Source organism: Homalodisca vitripennis, chromosome X (genome assembly GCF_021130785.1).
Source record: "Homalodisca vitripennis isolate AUS2020 chromosome X, UT_GWSS_2.1, whole genome shotgun sequence".
Taxonomy (NCBI): domain Eukaryota; kingdom Metazoa; phylum Arthropoda; class Insecta; order Hemiptera; family Cicadellidae; genus Homalodisca; species Homalodisca vitripennis.
Genome location: NC_060215.1, coordinates 110,915,595 through 110,940,132, shown reverse-complemented (window position 1 = coordinate 110,940,132; position 24,538 = coordinate 110,915,595). Strand labels below are relative to the sequence as shown.

At 34.5% G+C, this 24,538-nt stretch overlaps 1 protein-coding gene across 1 annotated transcript; it reads right to left on the bottom strand.

Moving 5' to 3' along the window:
* Nucleotides 1–4,236: 4,236 nt before the first annotated feature.
* On the bottom strand, nucleotides 4,237–12,090 carry LOC124368569. Its single transcript, XM_046825811.1, has 3 exons — nucleotides 11,744–12,090; nucleotides 9,068–9,217; nucleotides 4,237–4,452 (listed from the first exon to the last, which is right to left on the bottom strand). The coding sequence occupies exons 1-3, from the start codon at nucleotides 11,766–11,768 to the stop codon at nucleotides 4,316–4,318; spliced, it is 312 nt and encodes a 103-aa protein (XP_046681767.1). The 5' UTR covers nucleotides 11,769–12,090; the 3' UTR covers nucleotides 4,237–4,315.
* Between the last annotated feature and the right edge of the window lie 12,448 nt (nucleotides 12,091–24,538).

The window sequence follows — 24,538 nt, the reverse complement described above, 5'->3', positions numbered from 1 at the left end:
CTTACAGAGGAGTATGAAGGATGGGGCTTGAAGTGAACATGGACAAGACGCAATATTGGGTTATCGGGAGAGAAGGAAGAGACCTGAACATAAATGGAAATGTAATAAAGAGTGTGGACGAATATAACTATTTAGGATGTACATAACAAGTGATGGAAGTGATGAAAAAGATATCATGAACAAAGTCACAAAGGGAAAATCTATAGTTAGTCAGTTAAATTCTATACTGTGGAATCTTAATATAAGAAAGGACATAAAGAGAAGGATTTATGAATCAATCATCGAAAGTACAGTAACGTATGGTGCAGAAGTATGAACAATAACTCAAAAGTTGAAGAAAAGAATAGAGACAGTAGAAAATAGATATTGGAGAAGGTGCTGTAGACTGACATTAGAAGATAGAGTTCCAAACGTGACAATAAGAGAGATAATGAATGTTCAATCATCAATTACGGATAATATAGAGAGAAAACAGTTACAATGGTATGGTCACATGAGAAGAATGAATGAAGATAGGATCCCTTGGAAAGTATGGAATTGGAGACCAACGAGGAATAGGAAAAGAGGAAGACCTAGGTTAATGTGGAAAGATGGAATAGAGAAAGCCATGCAAAGAAGAAACATTGAAGAGGATGCATGGCTATGCAAGAGACAATGGCGTATTGACTGCGACAAACGGCCAGAATAGCTGTAAAAGTCGCCGTAATGTAATGTAAATGTTTATATATATATATATATATATATATATATATTTATATATATATATATGTATATTTCTTGTGTTCATGTGTATATGAATGAACTCCTCCTAAACGACTGGACCGATTTTGATGAAATTTTGTGTGTGTGTGTTGAAGGGAATTCTAGAATGGTTTAGATTCATGATTTGGTCCGATTTAAATAGTTTATTTAATTATTTTTTCATTTATAAGTTGTTGTTGATGTTAGAGTGTTTTATATTGGATCCGGCAGATTGCGCTACAACACGTAATACAAAGTGAACTGATACTTTCAGCTGAAGTTCATCTAAGAGGTATAAACATTTGTTTACATTGAAATTTTAGTAACTATTAAATTACTGTAAACCGCTTGATCAGTAGTGCAATACAGATTGCAGAGACGAAGTTATTATCTAATTTTAAATTTTGATGGCTCCAATGATCAATAATCTATCTAGTGCCATGGAAATGCTATTTATACGCTGTTATAATAACTACCTCATTAAAAAGCTGTGAATGTTTGCACATAAAGTGATCGGATCTGGTTACCTCCTTTAACATTGTGTCTGGCATTTTTTCTATAGTTATTGAAAAACAAATGGGGATAACACACTCTTGCCCTTATACCAGAAGCATATACTCCTTATACATATTTATTGATCGGTAAAAATATCAAAATCACTTAATCACCAAAATTTAATCTAAGTTGAATTCCGAAACCAACATATGAGACCATTGTTTTGGTTAGTGCAACAGCATAAATCAATTGTGGAACTGTAAATAGATTAGACCGGGGGTGAATTTAAACGACCAGAACAGACTCATATTGACCGCAGCAACTTTTTAGTTGGACGATACACTTTCATTATTGGGATAAAAAGGCTCACTCTTATTGTTACTGAAATCGTCGGAGCACTTAAATAAATTATCATGAGATGTTATGATGAGGGAATACGAATCTTGTAAAAACTGTTTCTCTTTCCGACTTCAGGATCCCAAAACACTGTTATTTAAACTTAATTCTAAAATGGATCAGGAGATTGGAATAGCTTTGAGTGACTATCGATTATCTCAGGAGTGTTTATTATGTCATAGATAAAGAATGCATGAATATATTGTCCGAGTCACACAGGAAAATGTGTGCGAAGCGGCGGGTAACTGCTAGTACAAATATAAAAATGGAGCAGCTGCCTCTAAATTATCATCAATAAAACATTGTTAAATATATACAAGGTTAATGGCCAAATTCTCCAAGCCTTTATTTGTCATTTGAAAACCTGACAAGAACCGTTACTATTACCCAGAGCATTGAAGCATGTAGCAAGTGAGAGTGAAATTCGCCAAACTGAGAGATAAGCATCATATCTCAACAAACACAAGATTTAAATTTTCGTAATAGAGAACAGGAGCTATACAGTTTTAAAATTACTGTATATTGTATGGGCCTCGTCAAATAAACTTCTGATCAGTAGTCACTGCGAGAAACTGAGCAGGATTAGAACCACTTTACTTTACGTTCAACTTTTGCAATGAGATGGAAATTTATTCTGTTTTATCAGTATTAACTTCTAGGTTGCTATTAAAGCAAGGCTGCAAAGCAAGGTGCTATATATAGCACATACCACTACATCATCTAAATGTGCTCTTACTAATTGAATAATTTACTAGTAACTATGAAATCGGCATATAGAGTAGTTTTAGTTGATAAATTAAAAGTTAGATCGGTTAAAAAGAAGCAAAGAATAATGTAGAACCAAGTTTTGGGCCTAAAGTCGTCTAAAAATATTGTGTGTATGTATACCATCATAATTATGTACCGCACGTTTTACAAACTACCCGGTTGTTACCAATTAGGCTTAGGTACTTCAGTACTCTTTCTACGAGGTTAGCACACTTAAAAACCCAGAATCTGCTGATTTTTCAGATCTCTGTTATAAGCTAACAAAAATTAATCACTTTATGGACCAAGTTATGAATAAAAACATCTACCATTCGTGCAGTATGATAAAAGTGGTTTTCCATAGGAAATGTCAACACTTTAAGTTTGTGATATGTTTGTGTGATCTGTTACGTGTCTTTACTAAACTTTTACTACGAACTATATATTGCTCCACTTTGTTGGTGTAACTTCTTGTCATCTGTCCACTTTTCAATGCTGATGTGGTCTTATGTCAGTCGATGCGGTACGTTCGATTCTGTTTAAATTGGCAAATTAGGATTGGTCTTCTTTAATAAGTCAAATGATGTTTTTAATGGGGTGGAAATAAAATGAAATATCAAAAGGAGAGAGAAGTAACAGTCCCATAATATGTAACATAAGAAAGTGGATTGTTTCAAATCGGAAATGTAGCTTAGCACACCCACCTACTCAGTTTTCAAAACCTGAATGTTAGTTAATGAAATGAATCTGAAATTTACCGAAAATTCTTATATGATCGAAATAATGTATAAAATCGCTCTACCATTTTGGGAAATGTTGATGGTTTTTGAGCTACTGTTATATTTGTTGTTTGGTGGTTGACTTAAGAATAATTTTCTGTAAGATCGTACACTTTACTCTCTGTTTCCCTAATCTAATTATATAGGACATACTCCAACACTATTTGGTTTATTTTATATTAAGAAAATATTTGCTTTAAAACTTTTTTAAACGAACTTTCTAGCTTAAAATTAAATTTTTTATAGTGTTATGTTTAACACAATTTTCCTTGTATTCCGTACACAAAGATCATTGAGGTATTAGCAATAATAAGTATTTAATAGAACTAAAACATAATTTTTTCATGTTTCATTTATATTAGTTTTTATCAAAAGCAGTACATTACTGTTAACTTTATGGGTACATCGAGGATGAAAAACAAGTTTCCAGAAGAGTAAACAAGTACTGTTATTGTTTTCGTTTTTCATGTTCAAGTTATTATATACTGTTCCTCGTACATTTATGTGGCTAATAGCGTAAAATCCTAGTTAAGATTAAAAGTACAGCTTCCCTCTAGTAGATGACCAAATTTTTAAAAATAATTAAATTGTGTAATTAAACTCTTATTAAGAGTAGTCTTGTCCATTATCCATTACACACATTGTGGGCTGGCTGAATTCCTTCTTAAAACGGGATAAACAACGTCACCACTATGCAATACTGCATAAAATATTTAATACGTCACAAAAATATTGGTAACTATATCCATAAACTAACTGTCTTTTCCATAAATGGTGACGGGACCAAAAATAGCTTTGGTTAAAAAAACCTGATTGAAATCTGTTGAGACTTTATATCCTTATATATATTATTTTGGACATTGTCATTATCATGGCAATGTTATTACTGACTTTATGCAACACTAAAAAACAGTTGTAAATTTAAAATATTTAAAAACGAATAATTTCTACTTTCATTTCAATTTAGTTGAGTTTTAAAAGAAGTACAGTTATTTTTTGCGAATATGTAATTAAATATTATAACGTATTGTGTAATGAATTATCAGGAAATTTTAAATTAAAAGACTTTATGTATTATTACACATTTTGTTCATATGATAAATATATAATACATGTGAAGTGATTAACGACATATCAGCAAGTAATCTTCACAGCCCCTAGTGAGATGCTGGAGGATCTGGAACTACACGTGAACAACAGCCCCCACCCATATCAGGGCCACGTGGAACTTCATTGGCAGTTTCTACGTCATCCATCTCTACAGTCTCGGAACCAACAGTGAAAATTCTTGGGCCTGTGAACATCAGACCAAATCAAATATTTGCTCCTAACAATTGCACATTTTATGGCAAACGTCATAATTCATTCTAAATTTTAAATAATCATACTACATTACCACTACATCCAAACTTGTATCATTTTTCATACATTCCTGCCTCATTCATCCTTCGCCAGTCCCAACCCAATTCCAGCGCCGGAATAAGTCATCGAATTGAGCGGTCTACCAGGTAATCGTCAGAAACTCCTCAACGCTGTAGAATGCACTTGACACTTGAAAGTGCTCAAAACGAGCTTTTGGCGCCTTGGGCGTTTTGGCGGTTTTCAGGGAATTTAGCAATCTGTTTATGAAATTAAAGCCTGCCTGCGAAGGCAACTGCTCATAAAACACTGTTCTGTGTCTTCCAGTACAGTAGTTATATCCGCCTGTAGTCTCATACCCGTGTATGTTACGTCCCCTGATTAGGGCGCATTTTGGTAAACAGAACAAAGATGTTTATGTAGAGACTGGGCAAAGTCAACAGTTGACAATTTTTGAATGCGTTCCTGCACGACTCCACTTGAGCTCTCAGACTTAAACACGATTAAAGCCATAAGATCGGCACGCCTCGGATACGATTAGAATCTAGTATGTCAAGCAGTGTTTCATGTTCAACGAAGTCGAATGTTTTAGAAAGGTGAAGGAACACACTTAATGTGTGGTCCAGACGTTATAGCCCCTCTACAACCACATCAACCAGACCCACCACTGCGTCTATCGACGATTAATTTTCCCTGAATCCAGAATGCTGGTGGTTTTTAATTTAGAATTAAAGCATTCTCGTTAGAAAATTTTGTCAAATATATTTTGCTCAAAACAGGCAAAATTGAGACGGGACGATAGTTGTTTATTGAACAGAGGTTTTTGTTCTTGAAAATTTGATGCACTTTTGCAATTTTTAGGAGAAAAGGTAAAAATCCTAAGTTTAAAGACAAATAGACTGATTGGGTTAGTGGTTTTACAATAAGCCATGAGCACTTTTTTAATAACCACATGGATCTAATTCTGTTATAAGTTCAAGGTTTTAATTGTTTAAACCGTTTTCGGTTACAACAAGAATGTCTGATTTCAGATCCTCACACATAAGCTGAATTTCATCCTTTTGTTGTTTGCGTACTGAGCGTTTGGTGGAGTAGTCTTGGGAATCTTAAACATGTAATTTTTTATTTTTCTGAGTTTGCCGGTTTTGGTCTGTCAATTTAGTTCTTTGATATAAAGTGGGCTCCCTAAAAAAAAAACCAAATTTCCTATTAAGTTTGCAGTCCTCTGACCTGTAGAATGTCTGGACTGGGGAAGCGTCTCACGGCGTCCGCGTAGGAGACATGTATGCTAGCTCACCGATGAGGGGTGGTCGCCGACTCCCTTCGAGCATCAGCGGACGATGGCATGTTGGCGGTGGAAGCAGCCGTTGCACGATGATTTACTTGGAATCACGGCTGCTCGTAATCTATGGTCCTTGAGGGGCTGGTAATCGATGCAACGATCATCCAACCAGTAACCGCTTGCCCCGCCAGGAGAGATTTTGGCTACTAAGTTTATTTTGCACCGATACTGGATATTTAGGCTTCCTATTTTTACTTCTGTCCACCTGTTGTTCCCTTTATAATCAGCGCCCTCGCAAGTTTCCAACTGCAGCTTCAGACCCTGGTTCTCAGCCTCCAAGACCTCTATCGTTGTCCTCAATCTGTCGAGGAGGTCAACTCGTTCACGCGTGCCAGCGGATGGCTGTCTCGGCAGGTCGCACTGCACTCCGACCTCCTCAGAAGTAGTTAGGTTGAAGAGCGGCTAACACTGCACACCGCTGTCCAAAGTCATGGAAGCGTGGGTCCTCTGACCGTCGTGGGACGGATGCCTGCACTTCACGAGATTTATTTTATCCTATAAAATATTTTAAATTCCTTATTTTTTATTGTTATTGTTGGATGATAACATTTTTAATTTTTTCCTGGAAGGTAAAATACCACGAGTAATCCTCGTATTCTGTTTGGTAATTTTTTCTTACATGTTCCTCCTCTAGAGTCCTGATGGTCTGGATCAAGTTACGTGCATACTCATTCCGTATAACACAGTGCTGACAAGGTTCTTCATTCAGGAGCTCCTCCGTTTGAGCAGCCACTTCGTGAGCCTGTGTAGGTGTATTTTTCAGGTCTTCATATGTTTGTCCTCGGTCTAAGTTCCGCTGTCAAAGCGCGACTTCCTTACGGTAAGTGGTGATAACAACGACGAGAGGGACGAGCTGTCTTGGAGAGAGAGAGAACAGACGGGGACGCAAATTGATCTCGGGGCAGATCTTCAGTCGGGTGTCAGGGACCGCATGGTGACGGGATGTAGGCCACTATGCTTCTCATCAGCTACAGTTAACACCGTCTTTTGGGGATCCGTTCTCACTGACGGTCTACAGTTTTTCCGAGGCAACACCAAGATATATCACCATTCACCAAGGTCCTCTTCAATGTATATTTTACTTTTGAAAAATTATGCAAGGCCTACCCTTTTGGGTATTGTCCAGGGTAAAGTCCATGTTAATAATTTAAATCTGGTTTAGTATATAAAATATCTACAGAATATTTCGGTTTTATTTTTGGTAAAAAGCTGTTGTATTAAAAATGCGTGTCCATTCATTACTTAGATGAAAAAAATGGGGCGCTGCAGTTGGATTTGAACCCTCGCTCCGGTGTTTACCTGATACAGCAGTAACCAGTTAATTATCGGCCTATCGCATAGATAGCATGAAGATACTATTGGGCCGGTGTCCTTGCCTTATCAAATAGCCGCTCATCTGATAGAGAGTGCGATTGTCCACTAGCTCTGTGTCCACAGGTCAGCTGCAGCAATTCCCAGAGATGCCCTCGACTGGCAGCCTGATGTGCGCGACTACGTTGCGCAGAATAGTTGTCAGTTTATATTAATAACTGTCAGTAATTTTGTCAAGGGGTTAGTCTACTTTTCGATTCATTCCTGTAACCTCAAATGTACGAAAATATTTAAATACCAGTAAGAGCGTATATTACTTACAAGGCATTAAAATGTCCTGTACAGTCGTAAAAAAATAGTATTCGTACTGATGATTTATTTGGTTGAACGATATATGTCATTAAAACCAACAACTGAACCTTAAATTAAGGAAACGATAAATTGCGTGTACACCAATCCAGGACCGCCAGCCAGGTAAATGAAAGTTGCGAGAGAATTTGTACAACTACTGTAGCACAATGTGAACAAGATAAGCAATTTTGCTCACGAGAAATGTCGCAAGTACTTGCAACAGTTATATCGCTGGTTGTTCCGGGAGTCAAGACGAAGTCTGTTCACACACGACAGTAATGTCTCGCCTATTTTTATAATTGAAATTTTAATAGCCGACACTGTTATCCCGTTCTTGTAACCGATTCCGGGAATCTAAGATGGTGTTACTGTTATAAGATGATTCTGAATACGAAAGACATAACAGTGAATTATAATTGTTTTTAGAAGGATAAATGAGTAGTTTGTGTTATTACGTCCAGGGCAGTTTTTGGGATATATCTAGACCTATAACGTGTCATACTAACAACACCTCAACTTTTTTACTATTAAACAACAGAACGCTAATCATGCGATTGAAATATCAATGTTACTTTTATCTATTAGATGAGTGAGCATTAAGGTTTGTAGGTATGGAGAAACTCTAGCTTATACATCCATTTAAAACTATAACATTATTTACTGTGAATATTTATTAAACAACAGTTTTAGAAATCTAAGTCAAGAAATTTTTGAAATAGCTAAGCTGATAAAATTTAAATAGTATTACTCTGGTATTACGTTTAAAAAGCTTCATGTTGTTAATAAATTTACCCCTTTATTCACATTTTTATGTATATCAAATTTAGTGTTTTCAAATTCATTCATTTACTTCACCTTAAGAAAACTAACGCCAAATACTAATCATCTACACTGCCCCGGATTATAAGCCGCTGCATGTGCACATGTGTACTTTAGAGTAGATCCAATCGTTACGCATTTAACACCAATAACCCTTTACCCGAGAGTTAGTGACTATAACGAAAAGTTTAGTGATGTTTATGGCTAGCCCCTATCTCTTAATTAATTAGCAAATTATCCTCAGATGCACCTTATCCAAAGTACATTATCTAAGTGTACAATTCTCCCCGTAGGGGCAATTGGAGACATTTACTAGACTCACGTATCTTGATATGTTTAAGTACGAAAAGATAAATTAATCAATATGAGCAAAGGTCCACCATATTATAATATAGTCAATTAAATCAAATTCAGGAAAACCAGATAACATTTTTGTATCATGTACAATTTGTCCTTTTTAAATAAACTCCGCTGGTTGAAATATTTAAATAAATAAGTCTTAATCTTAATCGATTATTAGATAGTATAAAATAACGCGACTGAATATTTCTTAGTACTCCAATGAGACATAGCCTGAAAAACATTCTTGCCTATAAACATAATAAATGACGTTTACATATATATTTTGTTATTACAGATGTTCTTACATATTTATTATTACAAAAACGAATGTTTAATTATAAACTATGAATAAATATTACGCATAAAACAATCAATAGATACAAACCAAATCTGAGATAAGAGAGTCGGGCCTGAAATTGAGCTTGTCGAGCTGCGGCTCTCTTCACATTTTGACGGTAGCAGTAGTAACTACATACAATCCACAAGATCACATAGGAACCGACTGCTGCCAGAATCCAATACGCTTTATTCCAAACTGCAACATTAAACATATCATTACTTAAAGTAAAGCAGCGGAAAGCAAACCTAAAGTACATCAGTGTCCATAGTCCAACATAATACTCATTACCTAAACCATAAAAACGCTAAAAACCGTCAACATACTTAGTAGCAAAATATTTTTTGTGCGATAAACATGCTGCATCAACTCAAACTATTGCTTAATTCAAAACCAACACACTGAACCATTATGTTACGAAGGAGAAAAACACATTAATTGTAACAGACTCATAATCCACCATACATAAATTACTTATTTATAACAACAAAGAACAAACGCATACGTAGCGGTAATACACTTTCACTGTAATTACTGTATTCTAAGGCGCAACAATAATGTGAATTGCTAAAGTCATGACAAACACAGAGATCATCCATGAAACAAAGGACAATAATCTTAGTGTGATAAACAAAGTCTACGACCATTTTCAAAACATTGGCAATAAAAGAAACAATATTTTGATTAGTAAATTTCAATTATGTAATACTATGTAAAATTTCTACCTAGTTATATGGCCCAAAGTCATTTGCTTCATCAAGAACCACGTGATTACGTTTAATACATTAAAACTGTTGAGACCCTCGATCATGACGAATAAATATGGGTAAATAATTATATTTCTTCCTTATATTATTTATAAATATATTTCATGAGCAAACTGTCAAAGGCGGGTTATTTCTATTTTTGTTACATACTTAATATTGTAATTAATTTCAATGAGGAATTTTCACTGTGCCAAAACATTTTTTGATTAATAAAATCTTCTGAATAAATTCCTAAAAGGAAGTTCGCATCACTTCTGGTAATAGGAAAATTAGGATAAGAAAGGTTGGGTGGGGTTAGAGCCTCCTCCTTCAAGATCACAAAGAACGGATAACGAGCTCGGTCTCAGTCATGTTACCTTAGAAGAATGGGAGGATATCTGTGTTCCAGCATCTTCAATCATATGCCCTAATGTTTAGGTTTTAAAAAGCCTTGAGAATTAAAGGAGCACCACACACTCCAACAGTCATGTTCCCCAGTAAAATAGACCTATCGACCAGGCCTCTTTACCAAATTATTTATAAATTTGTGGTTTGCGATTTCCCGCTCCTGGACGTCTATTGCGGTACCCTGGGTTTAAGTAACACATCGGTTTATATTGTACCTACTATTGGTTCTAGCGGCAGAATAAACCACCTAGAAGTGAATCCTCCTGAGGAGAATTGAGGTTTACTGAAACAAACAATTATTTGTCTCAAACAACCTGTCCACTATTTATATAATTATTTATAAGGAGAACGGTATTAGCTAGAACTACGAAATTTATTTTAAACTTACTAAATAAGCTATTGTCTATCTTATAAAACTTCTTCTAACAATTTCAATATACGGGGTGTTTATGAAAGAGGATATCACGAGTTCAAATCTTCAAAAGTTCAAAGTAGTGTAAAAAATTATAACTTAAGGCTTTTATTGACCCAATAACGTTTTATTTAAATAATTTAGTGGATGCAAATTATCATAGTTGATTCTATCTAAAAAGTCGGGACCACACATATATTACATATACGAATAAGCGGTGCTGGATGTGACACTCAAAGCGGGAAGTAAACAGTTCGTTTATTTATCGTATCCAGTGGGGGGTTTCTATAGATGAATATCTCATATTCTGCTAAAATAATTCACAATTGTTTCCAAATTAGGCCTAATTTCATAGATTTAGATGATAAACTGAAACTGGCCGAAGACGGCTCTCTACAAAAAGGTCGAAATGCAAGTATTTTGAGGATGTTATAAATTATCTAAACAAGTCACCTTTTGACGCGATTATGACACCAACGCCAAGCTTTAACTTTAATGTTAATTTTTTGATATTATATGGTTGTAATTTCCTAATTGTGTTGCTTTTCAGTTTAATCTGTAAGTTACGTTTTCTGACACAAAAAAGTAATGTGCTTTAATTTCCACTTTGAAACTGTTATAGATATGGAAAACTGTGAAATTTTAAAATTTCTCATATAAAAATTCCTATTATTTAAGAATAGCATGGCATACCTTTGCATTACAAATCTTTCATTTATATAAAATTGTGTTTAAAAAAGTTTATAATAGGGTTGTTCCTAACAATTTTAATAATCCTGCCTAGTGTTGTATCGCTTGAAAGTCATTGTTATGTAGAATAATAAATTAAACCGAACATAATGATAATAGCAACAATAGTTTGGGGATGGGGAAATAGAAAACGTTTCTCCAATTATAATAATTCAATGTGCAAAATAATTAGACATGTGTAAGATCTTATACACGTTAAACTTTCTATGTTAAAATTTCACCAAAAATAATCTATTAGTTGGTCATCTCGTAAAAAGATCAAAAATAAATTTTAAATTCAATTAATTAAATATATCAATGAAATTTATAATAAAGTTCCAATTAAATTGTATTAAGAAATGTTATTTAGCACACAAATAGTTACACTAAATTTCCATCACTTTTGTCAATCAATTCACTAAAACTTACGCTCTGAGTAGTTGTCGTCGTCCATGGTAGGGAACAGAGAGTAGTGGTAGTTTGGCAGGTGACTGTGAGGACTGGATTGTGCGCTATCTATGCTGCAAGTGGGCGCGCTGGAACAGCATGGTTTGAGTGATAATGCTTTGTGCGATAATAATAAGCTAAATATTTCAATAGCCTTATAGACATCCCTGTTCTGTGATAGATTTGACGTGATTAATGTCAGATACTGACGTTAGCATAAAATATACATCATCACTAATTACAACTACTATTTTGTAAAAAGTAATTCACACAAGAGGTTTTGTGAATTATTGTAGTTTTATCGACAGGTAATTCAGTATTCTGCATGTTATGATTATTGGACAGATGCTATGATAAATAGGTTATTTTTCGTTTAGGCAAATCCTACACTTAACCGTAAATGAAAAATTATAGTTTTGTATAACGATTCTTTCAAAATTTAAAACACAACTATTCTAATAATTAATAAACATTACCAAATATTTTTTACTCATGCACATTAGGAAGTCAAAAGTCTTCAGATCTTAAACAGTAGTGTTTCATTTTTATTGTATTACAGATAACTGGTACGGACATCACATTGCCGAATGTGATGATTGAACCACAATGGAAAATTTCAGAAAATAATTTTGTATTCACAATCCTTTTATTGTCAAACAAACTTTGTACAAAGAATTAACACAATATTTTTTTTCTAAAACTTACTTTTCCAACTGTGCAGATAATTAAGTGCATACATTTGATACTGCATTATTTATTACTTAACACTATTGAAATTTCCCACAAAATCAGAGATATAGAATATCTCACCAAAATATAGAAATCTAACATGCACTTACTAAGGTTTATCTTTTAAGTGTCTACCACTTATGGCACGTATCAAAGTTGCCATACGAAGCAAGGATGTTTGAAAACATTGCCTAGAGCCAAACACGGTCTAAAAAGTCGTACTTCGGATCTCGGTTAAATAAAATGAATTTAAATGAAATCGAATTTCGTATTTCTCAAGCACAAAAAAATGCTTAATTAAAATAAATTCATTGAATAGTTATTATTATAATGACAATGACATCGGAATACTATTATCTAGGGTACTATTCTTTAATTAGCTTATGACGTTGTTTTTTGGCTTAAAAATGAATTTTTTATAGGATCTCGCAAAGGTGGTGAGGAATGATGAGTGTATATCTATTTCCGATTGGATATAAGTGTTACGGGTGAGGGCAACTGCACGTTGTCTGAGGCAGAAGGTATTAATGATAAAAATATAGTAACAAAGTTTTCATTAGTGAATACTTCCTAGCTGTAACACTGAGAGACTTTATTTTGCAGGTAAAAAAACGACTGAAAGCTGAATTTAGCATCTCACTTCATTTTAATGATATTAAAGCAAAATTAATAAATTAAAGAAGACAAAGTAAATAATATATATATTACTACCTTCAAAGGTCATTTTATGTTTGTTGATAAGTTAGTTAATGTTGTTGTTTTAATTTACTTTTTGTACAAGATTTAAAAGTGTTAACGTATGGGAAGAAAGTTACTTGATGGAAAGGGGGGAGGTAGGTATCAAGAAAGAAGGTTTAACATCTATGTAAAGATAATAGAGATGGTTACGTATTCTATTTAACTCCTGTACTCATTGCTTGCAGGGGCAATCACGTGCACCGGTAATGACGCTATGGGATTATTGGATGTTTGCTGCCAGGGCCGGGCTTATCGTTCTAAACGAGGGTAACAAACCTACCTTCCGGCGTCCCGGGCAGAGGGGTACAATCCCCGACATAACTCTCGCGTCTGAGTCCTTGCTGGCGAGGATCTCTGGTTGGAGAGTACTGGAGGATTTTGTGGGAAGCGACCACCAGTATATTCTTTTCGACGTCCTCAATAATGACACCACCCAATTCCGAGGATATGTATCTCGGGAGGTCCCACGCCGCTGGAACACCAACAAGCTGGACGTGGTGAAGTTCAACAATGTCATAGCACCGGGAGCGGCAGTGGATCATGAGGCAGCTGGTGAGGTTAGTGCTGAGGCGTTGGTAACATCTACGATGGGATTGATTGCCTCGGCTTGCGACCAGTCAATGCCACGCAGGAAACGCCGGCACGTTAGGCAACCCGTTTATTGGTGGACAGCAGAGATTGCACAGCTACGAAACACCTGCCTGAGGGCAAGACGAGTCGCCACTAGAGCGAGAATACCCGCAGACAGAGTTAGCAAGACGGAGGCTTACAAGGCTGCTAAGAAAACCCTTCGCCGGGCCATCAACCGGAGCAAAGCTGAGAGCTGGAGGAGACTGAGAGATGATGTCGATTCCGATCCTTGGGGTCTGGGTTACAAGATTGTAACTAAGAGACTCTGCGCCCGCACTCCACCTTCCGTTATGGAGGGCGCCACCATGGAAAGGATCGTCACATCTCTGTTTCCGAACCACCCGCTACGCTCACAAGTCGCTTTTGGACGGGTAGAGGACTTTCCTCTCTTCAGCAACGAGGAGTTGGAAATGGCCGTTAGATCCCTGAAGAGCAACAAAGCTCCCGGCCCCGATGGAATTCCTAGTGAGGCCCTCAAAAAAGTATTCCACATCAATCCCCGACTCCTGCTGAATATGTATAACGCCTGTCTAACCAATGGGATTTTTCATTCTCCTTGGAAAATTGCCAGGCTAGTACTGATCAGCAAGGGGAAAGGTGATCCCGATATGCCGTCGTCCTACAGGCCTCTTTGTATGTTGGACACGGCAGGTAAACTTTTCGAGAAGTTGATTCGACCCGACTGACTCTCGCCATTGTAGCTGCCGGTGACTTGTCCCCGCGTCAGTACGGCTTCAGGAAGGGACGATCAACGATCGATGCAATCGGAGAGGTGCAGCAAGCGGTGAACACAGCCGAGAGCTATAACCGTTTCTCTCGCAGAGTAGTGCTTCTTGTTACGCTTGATGTCAAGAACGCCTTTAACTCGGCGAGATGGGTTGATATGCTGGACGAGTTGCATAACACCTTCCGCATCCCGGCATATCTGCGGAGGCTGATAGAAGACTATCTCCGATGCAGAACTCTCATATACGAGACGAAAGACGGACCGCGCACGGTGGATGTCACTTCCGATGCCGCACAAGGTTCCATCTTAGGCCCGGATCTCTGGAACGTCGCTTATGACAGCCTCCTTAGGTCCGAGATGCCGGAGGAAACGGTTTTAGTTGGGTACGCCGATGACGTCGCAGCGCTAATTGCTGCACGCAACGTGGAAATGGCCCAGCTTAAACTGAACCAGGTCATGCGAGTCGTTAACAGATGGATGGAAAATCACGGCCTGTCGCTCGCTTTGAGCAAAACAGAGATCGTGATTTTGACTAAGAAACGAATCGACACCGTCGTCCCATTAAGAGTGGGAGATGTAATGGTCCAGACCACACGAGCCGCAAAATACCTTGGCGTCTTGGTGGACAATAAGCTGACTTGGAGGGACCAGATTTTCCGTACAGCGGACAAGGCCTCTAAGATGGTAACTCATCTTAGCAGGCTCATGGCCAACGTCGGCGGTCCCAAGTCCAGCAGGAGAAGACTGTTAATGTCTACAGTCCAGTCCGTGCTCCTTTACGGGGCTGAGGTGTGGGCAGACGCACTAAATATTGAATTTTATCGGATACGGATCGCCCGGGTACAGCGTCAAGCGGCGCTCCGGGTATGTTCCGCCTACCGTATAGGCAAGGACACTGCAAGGACTGAGGAGCGCTCTCGTACGCACCAGCAATGGCAAAACAGCTGGCAACAAGACGCCCGCGGACGTTGGACTGCCAGACTTATCAAACAAATCCAACCGTGGGTAGAACGGCGGCATAGCGAGGTGGATTACTACCTCACAATGTTTTTGAGTGGTCACGGCTACTTCCGGTCGTACCTACACCGAATGGGCAAGGCCGTTTCGCCGGATTGTATTTATTACTCAGGCGTTCCCGACGACGCGGAACACACTTTCTTCCGCTGCCCGCGTTGGGAAAGGCCCCGCCTTGAAGTGACTCAAACTTTTGGTATAATTTCGGTGGACACGGTCTGTGACCGGATGTTGGAGGGCGAGGACTACTGATGCTGCTGGTCCAGCTTTGCGCAGGGTATACTCCGCGCTAAAAAGAATGATCTGGACCGAAACGCGGGACAGATCCAAGATCCGAACGGCTAGATAGGCGCGAGCCCTCTGGGCGTAAGCCAAAATTAGGCCTAGCCCGAAGTTTAAAGCGATAAGCGGTTTCCAGGCTAGAATCCTAAGAGAAGAGGAGGTTTTTAGTGGGTATTCATCAAGTAGGAGTCCCAGGCTGGCCACCTGTGTGCGCAAAAGCATTTTCCTGCCTCTCCCTAAAAAAAAAAAAAAAAAAAAAAAAAAAAAAAAAAAAAAAAAAGGATTATTGAATGGGGTATTATAGAATCTCAGCTACGGGAATTGTAGTATGCAGAAATTATGAGTGCTTGAGTTTATTGTGTTTTTTATTGATATTCCTAATCAGCCTGAGTGGGAATCAGCATAAGTTGGTAAATTTATTAAAGTTAACCGGATGAATAAAAGTAGGATCCCTTAACTAATTTAGGATTTGTTTTTTATTATGTACACATGAGAGAAATTTGTCAATAAATTGACAAATAAAATAATACTTCGAGATTTTTATAACATAAAATTTTATTTTTTATAGTGTCAAATTGGTATCAATATGTTGATATGTATTCAAATTACAAAGAAAAAGGAATTTTACAACTTAAAGTTTTACCTTCTATAAATATTTAGAATAAATAGTACTTGGATTGGTAGTTAGCTACTAAAAAATTATATTTACACTAGTACTTTAAGGTATAAAACATTCTTGAACAGGCACAGTGAATAATTTGAGAATATATCTTATTTCAACTAAATCTGCTTCAAGTATTTTCAGTGCTATAACATTATTTCTTTTAGATTAAAATGTTGTATATAATATTTTGGAAGATTTCCTTTTAGTTTTCTAAAACATTTCTAGTTACTTATCGTCTTATCATACTAACAATCATAAATAATATAATTTATTTTTATTTCACGAGTAGACTTTGTTTTTTATTCAAGAGATTGGTCAAATCTTAATAGATAATTATAAACAAATTCAAAGATAAGATGTTTGGTTTTTGACTAAGCATATTTACGTTATTGTAGATATAATAGTATTTTAAATATATTGCGACGATATATAGAATTCGGAATAAGTCAAGCGTTTTATTAAATGTTTAACTTAGTACTTTTATCTGTGTGTTCTTTTTTGTATTGTATTTTTTATAGTTAAACTGATACTTAATTGATTTACGATGAATAAAAAATACATTAGTTATAGAGTGACAAGATATTGGTAATATTAAATGGTTTAAATATTATATAGTCAGTTTTCAATGAGCAGTGGAAAATGGTATCAACACGTTGAGATATATTTCAAATTACAGAGAAGAAGGAATTTTGCAACTGAAAGTTTTACCTTCTATTAATATTTAGATTAAATAGTACTTGGATTCGTAATTAGCTACTAAAAATATTAAAAACATTTATCTAGTAATTTTTGTAGTTGAATCTGGCAAATAGATTAAAATTTAAAATGTCATTACTTAATCAGACCTTGATAAAATACTTAAGATCCTGAGTTCAATGAGGCTGTTCCCCAATGTATCAGCCCGTATGTCAATATTGAAATAAAATGTCCAAAATAAACGAGACTATGAAATTTCTTATGTAACATTTTGGCAAACAACTAATTAAATATATGAAATCACCTAATCTTTAACAGACATAAATAATATTTTTCGACCAATTCCAGTTACAATCGATGTAAGTTCCTTAAAACATACTGGTATGGAATCTTGGACAGGAATATTATAAAGCATGATAGCTTCTCCGTTCCTGTTACTTTTGGGTCTAAAATATTTTACGTTACAGATAACGTATGTTTAAGTCCTGTCTATGACTGAACACTTTTTACTAGTAGCGTCGATAACGTACTATATTGTCCTTCTCCTGTTTCTTTTTGATAAGATCTCCGCGCAAAACCCACGAAGTAGACATGGGTAAACCCTGGAATCCTCTGTAACAGTTGCAATAGTTTCAGTTGCAGCCAGATAACGGTTGCAAAGGACCGTTGCGCCGCAACTGTTTTACAAAACGACTGATCACAACTGTGGGGAAGGAGCAGTTCCCTGCATCGTAAAACTTATATAGTTTCTCAACGTTGCACGATTTATTTACTTATAGGAATTATTGTCTTTAAAGAATAGTTGTGTTTTAAATTGAAGTGGAACTGAATGTATTGTGTACTCAGTAGTTCTAAATGACGGTGACAATAAATTTAGTTGTTAGTACCATTAAAACAAAGTAAGGCCAAATAATCAAAATAGATGAAATTGGAAAATAAATATCTTTATTTAATATTTTAACCTATTATAATAAAATTAAATTTGGTTTAGCATAAGATGGTTTAAATAATAAGTTCTTGCTGTTCATTATATTGATTTTTATCTATTTCTTGTATATTTAAATAATGTACAAAAGGAATATATGCAGACAAAAATTAAATTGAGATAAATGAGAATTGAATAATGAGTAATTTTTAAATGTCTTAGGTAACACACTCGCATGTTAAATAATTGTATATCTATAGGTAACGATCATTGACGACATTCTTGAATCAAGTTTCAGTGACAACAATTGTGCAAATGACAGTACCATCATCAAGTTTGCAACTGCAACTAACAATATCAAACAACGGATGCGAGCTACTATAAATACTTATTGTAGTTATTATTTGCCTAGTATCTTCATCTACAGTTAATTGGGAGACTTCGATACTGTACAAACTACAATGAATTTACATTTAAGTTAATCAATAATTAGATGAATATAAATTATAGCTAAAACATTTCACCCGTAATATTGCAGATAAACCATATTTCGTGATGTAGACATAATACATTTACAAAATAAAAAATTTAAACAATTAAACATATACGGCAGGTTAAGGTAAAGTAAAAGGGATGAGAAACGAGGTTACATTGAGCAATAGTAACTTTTTCCAGAAATTAAATTATGTCATCACTACTCTAAAATATTACAACACAAGTAGTTTCTTTTTTAAAATGTCAAGTTAGACTATCTTTAACATTTCTCAAAAATTGACATCGATCGCACCTTGGCAACATACCAAAAATTTAAAACGGAAACAAAATATGGCAGGCAACGGTTTTGTCTTGGGTAATGTTATTGTTATTTTCTACTTATATTGAGTTTTACTTTATTCTTTACAAGGTTTTTACCTTCGACAGTTTTTTTGCACTGATGATTCAGAAGAACGAGAGTTGAAAGAAGAATTTATTTAGACGTATTATCTGATATGAGTAGTGTAAGTTGGACAAGATTAAAATATTAAATTCAATAGTATTACTGGTTTTCGCAGCTTTTGGTCACTAAAATTATACAAAATCTGTCTAACAACAACTGAAATGTTGTTGTAAATTTTGCAATACATATCCATAAACTTATTTGAACTTTTTATGACATTTACTTTGACTCTTTACAACCATACAAGACTTCAGTTCATATCAAAGTCAAAGTCAAAAAGTATTTATTTCTTCATCAAAAAAACATTTACATCTAGTTTACACATATTTCCTTAGGTGAAATAAAATATACTACAATAACTAATTACGTTGCTGTAAAACTCTATAAAATAAAACTTAGAAATTAATTCCCAAACTAAGTAAAAACCTGTGTTTTGAGAATGAGTCTTGTAATGTACCGCATTGTTACTTAATATTTTATTGTAGCCTAATTACAACAAACTAAAAAGAATTTCTATAAAAATAATTAAAATTTCTGTAAAAATAAATATATAAATATTCAGAAACTACAATTATTAACTGATTATGTTTTTAATAATTTAAAAAGAATATACTAAAGATTTGTTTGGTTACATGGGAGAAGACTATGACAGTTGCAAGCCTCCCACCCCCCACCCCCTACCTAATCACTCGTACGTCCCCAATCACTCGCACTCACATACACCCAATACACACTACTCGAACAGCGCACACACACCCGCACACACACGCACACACACACACACACACACACACACACACACACACACACACACACACACACACATAGGAATATTGGGCCCAGTAATATTCTTAATATTTATTTATGATTTATTAAAATTGCAACTAAATTCTAAAATATTTGCATACGCCGATGATACGGCCCTGGTCTGCTCTGCATATAATAAAAACTCATTAAAAATTAATATTCAAAATGATCTAACCAAGATATCTAGCTGGTTAGTTGACAATAAGCTTTTGATAAATACCACAAAATCTAAATGCTTGTTAGATTCTTTGACCAAAATAAGAACTTATTGGAACTGCAGAATGATTATAAGCTTTACTGCCACCCTCATAGTTGTTTGTATTCATGTAACTGTTCATATATCAGTATCGTAGACTCTGTCACCTACTTAGGGATGGTTGTCAACAGAGATCTGAGGTGGAATCAGCATATTGCTCAGTTGAGTGGTAAGTTGAGATCAATAAATTATTCTTTATATCATATGAGGGGTTATTTAGAAAGTGAACATTTACTCAGATTATATCACTCGTGGTTCGAAAGCACTTTAAGATATGGAATTATTATTTACGGTGGTACATACACAACAATTTTAAAAAGTATAATTAGCTGCCAGCGAAAATCACATCGAATAATTTTTTTAATAAATATTATAGACATATTAAGTTAGATATTTCAAGAGAAAAATATTTTAACTTTTAACCAAATTTATAACCAAAGCTGTTTATCATACACACATAAATATTTCAATCAATTTACTCTGAAAGTTGTCAATAGAGGGACTAGGGCCTCTCAATTTATTAAAATTCTAGTACCAAATTTAACTAAAGAAAGAAGTAGAAACCAATTTTGTTACAAGGGACCTAAAGTATTCAACAATTTCGTTGAAAATTTTGGTAACGAAATTATTTTTGCAAACAAACCCAAATTTAAAATGAAAGTCAGAGAATTTATCCTGGAACTGCCTTAAGGTTGGGACACACATATCCGCACCGCGCCCGACACGTGAGTCGGCCGATTGTTGGCCGTCATACGGTGAAAGAATTGCAGCGCAGTATTCAACCTGCAAGTCCACACATGTCCGCACCGACACCAGACCGTCGTGGCCGCACCGTGCCCGCACCGTCACCGATATGTGGAGTTTGAATTTTGACGGGCACGGTGAGGTCTACGAGTGGCATCATATTATGTTGTTTACTGTTGCGTTCTTCTTTTTAAAACTATTTAAGTAGTCTACACGTTCTATTTTATTGAATTATTTAGTATAGCCTACTAACTCTATATCCTGTGTTCGCGTACAAAATCATATTTATTGATAAAAGTATTACATTTTCTTACCTTAGAGTAAACTAGTCATATTATCTTATTGTGCATATTTTCTTATTACAACAAATTTGAAAACCATGTTGTACATTAAGTGATTTTAAACAACTAAATTCGAATTATGAAAAATCTATAATATTTCATTAATTAAAAAATGACAAGCGTGTAATTATTTGCGCAAAAATCTATTTTTCTTTGATGTATTGAAGTTACTTGATAAATTTATTCCGGTATTTTGTAAGGGTCATATTTAGAATGTTTCTATGACATTTTAATTTTTTATTCTTTTCACTTCAATAAAGTAAAAATAAAAATATTTTATTTACAATAAGATTTTCAAGCAAGAAAACCCCATGTTAAAAATAAATAATAATAATAAACAGTTTATTTCTCCATAATAACAAACTGAATATTACAAATAAATATTATTGCCAGTGCTTAATAATAAATAATACTATGACATAACGTATTTACAATAGCAGTAAATAACAAATAAAAAAAAATGTCTACTTACTTTATTTCTAATTTATGTAGTAGGTTACATCCTTTCTTTTTTTAAAACTAATAATTAGGCCAATAGATTTACAAAATAAGGGAAATTTAGGTACCCCATAAGAGGCTGTGCCTGGGTTGGGGATACTATATACAAAAAGGGTAAAAAATAAAAATAGCGGAATCGAGCAAGAATGAAATGATAAAAATGAGTTATTGTAGCTTATGTAGTAAATAATGTAATATTACGTTTCAAAGTTTAAATTTAGTATAAATATTGTGCTGTAGTAAATACAAAGGATTTATGCATGATTTACAATTCAAATATCAGGCTTTATACATGTAACATTAAATATTATATTATAAATAATTATTTTATAATGCTCTAACGTGTCTATTTAAATATTATTATAACTTAGCAGACAAGACTAACCATACACTAATTTATTATCTTAAACATATACTCAATATCATTTTGACCGATCAACCATAGTCTAATTTTTTAGAAAATATATTTATGTTTCTACTATATTTGACTAATTCTGGCCATAAATTATATGTCCACGGAGCTATAAAAGAAAAAATTTTGTAAAATGTGTTTTTTGTATGTTCCAGTATATATTTTACAAATATTTACTATGTTTTACAAATTATTATGAACGGGCTTGCAACATGGCAAACTCTTTGGTATCACACTATAGCTTTTGGGTTTAAAAAAAAACCAAATATACTGTTTATAGTGTATTTGACCGAAATTTATTGCAATGAAACACAAAATTAACAAGAATTATAGGGATAAAAATATAACCAAGATAATGATTTACAAATTTTACATACTAGCTGATTGTACAAAGCTTTACTGTAGCATTGCTATGTTTCATTCACCACAGCAAATAATAAAAATAACAACAATGAAATTAACAATTTTCTCAAGCAATACTTAATCTTCCAAATATTTTTTAAGTATCTGTCACTTCGAATTCAAAAGAAACATGCTCTAGTACAAACAGTGAGATTGTTGCGCTCGGACTGCATATGGACATGTGTGGCCTCACGGTAACCGAGCCGAGCCCGCACCGACAATCGGCCGACTCACGTGTCGGGCACGGTGCGGTTATGTGTGTCCCAACCTTTAAAGATAGTTATTCAGAATCTGTATATTATTTATTTTTAATCTTGTTTTTTATATAAAGATCATTTAATTTGTTTCCATAAATGTTTCTCTGTTGTTGTACGTGAACTGGTGTATTGATTGTTGTATTTGTTATTTATTGTATTTATTGTTTTTTATTGTATTTATTGTTATTTATTGCTAAATTATTATTTATTCCCAACCATATATTTTTTTGGTTGCTATGTTGATATGAATTATATTTATTAACTTTTATATAAACTCAGCCTCCACAACCGTTTCAATCAATGTAATATGTGTTGTTTTTTACTATATTTATTTACATGTACTATAAATATTAAAACTAAAATAATAAATAATAAAATAATAAACTAATAATAATAAAATAATAAATACTAAAACAAGCTTTAGTTATTGATATTATGTTTAAATGTAAGTAAAATGTGGAGTAATATCAGTGCGTGGTTGGGAGGGGAGTATACTTTGGGGTTTGTAAAAGTATGGTTTGTTAACATAATTTGTTAAATGCATAATATGTATATATTTATTATTTATTATATTATTTTTGTCGTAAACATTTTTTGTCTGTATTTTTTGTAATTAATTTTTATAGCACTGTAATGGATATTTATTTATTTAACGTAATGATTATTTAATGAATTCTGATAATACTTTCAACTGCCTACAGAATGTTGTGTATCTTTGAAAAATGATTTATGAATGGTTGAGTGACACTGTTTGGACTGCCAATATATAATATAAGGTGATATTTACGATGTGCAATGTGATATCCCGCACGCGTTCTACGAGACGCTTGGGAATTTAAATAATGTGAACATGTAAACCATTACTGAATAAAGTGTTTCTGACTTCTTCTGACTTCTGACTGACACACACACCGCACACACTCATACACGCTAGCGCACAATGTCAACACATTTGTACTACGTTAGGTCGAAAGTTAAGTTTATATTTGTTTTTTTATCTATAGATTGATGTTATAATTTGTTCAGTTCTGTCCCTTCCAACCTCCAGTAACCATGTATTAACTTTCTTTTTATATGTCGTGGTTGTATAAAAGTTGTTTTGCTGTCTTCAGGTATATTTCTGTATAAATAGTGGGCTAAAATGAACGGATTAGTGGTCGAGTAAGTTCTTAAAAGTCTTGGTATACGTATTCCAACATTGTCCGCATTTCCAGTGTTGTAGTTGTGAGTTATTTCGTCGAAGATTTTGTCGAATCGCTTGTGTATATGCATCAACAATTTTCTAACAAATAACTGTCGTATGTCAAAAACTTTTAAGTTGTCAAAAACAGCATCTGAAGGGTATCGCCTATTTACTCTTAGAGCTGCTTTAACTATTGCCTTTTGTGTAACTAATAACGGTTGTAGAATTGTTTTGTACGCTCCACCATATGCTATCAGTCCATTTTCTAAAATAGACTGTAAATACGCGCAATAGACCATTCTAATTTCCTTTAAATTTAAAAAGTGACTAATTTGGCTAAATGCATAAATACATTTCTAAGTTTTTTATTTAAATAATCTATATGTTCTGTCCAGCTTAACTTGCGATAAAAAAACACCCAGATATTTATAACTCGTCACACTTTCAATTTCCTCACAATTACACGGTGTGTTGTCGAAATTTCCACAACTATGCAGTTTAATGTTTTGGATAGGTATGTCTCCTCTGTCTCTTA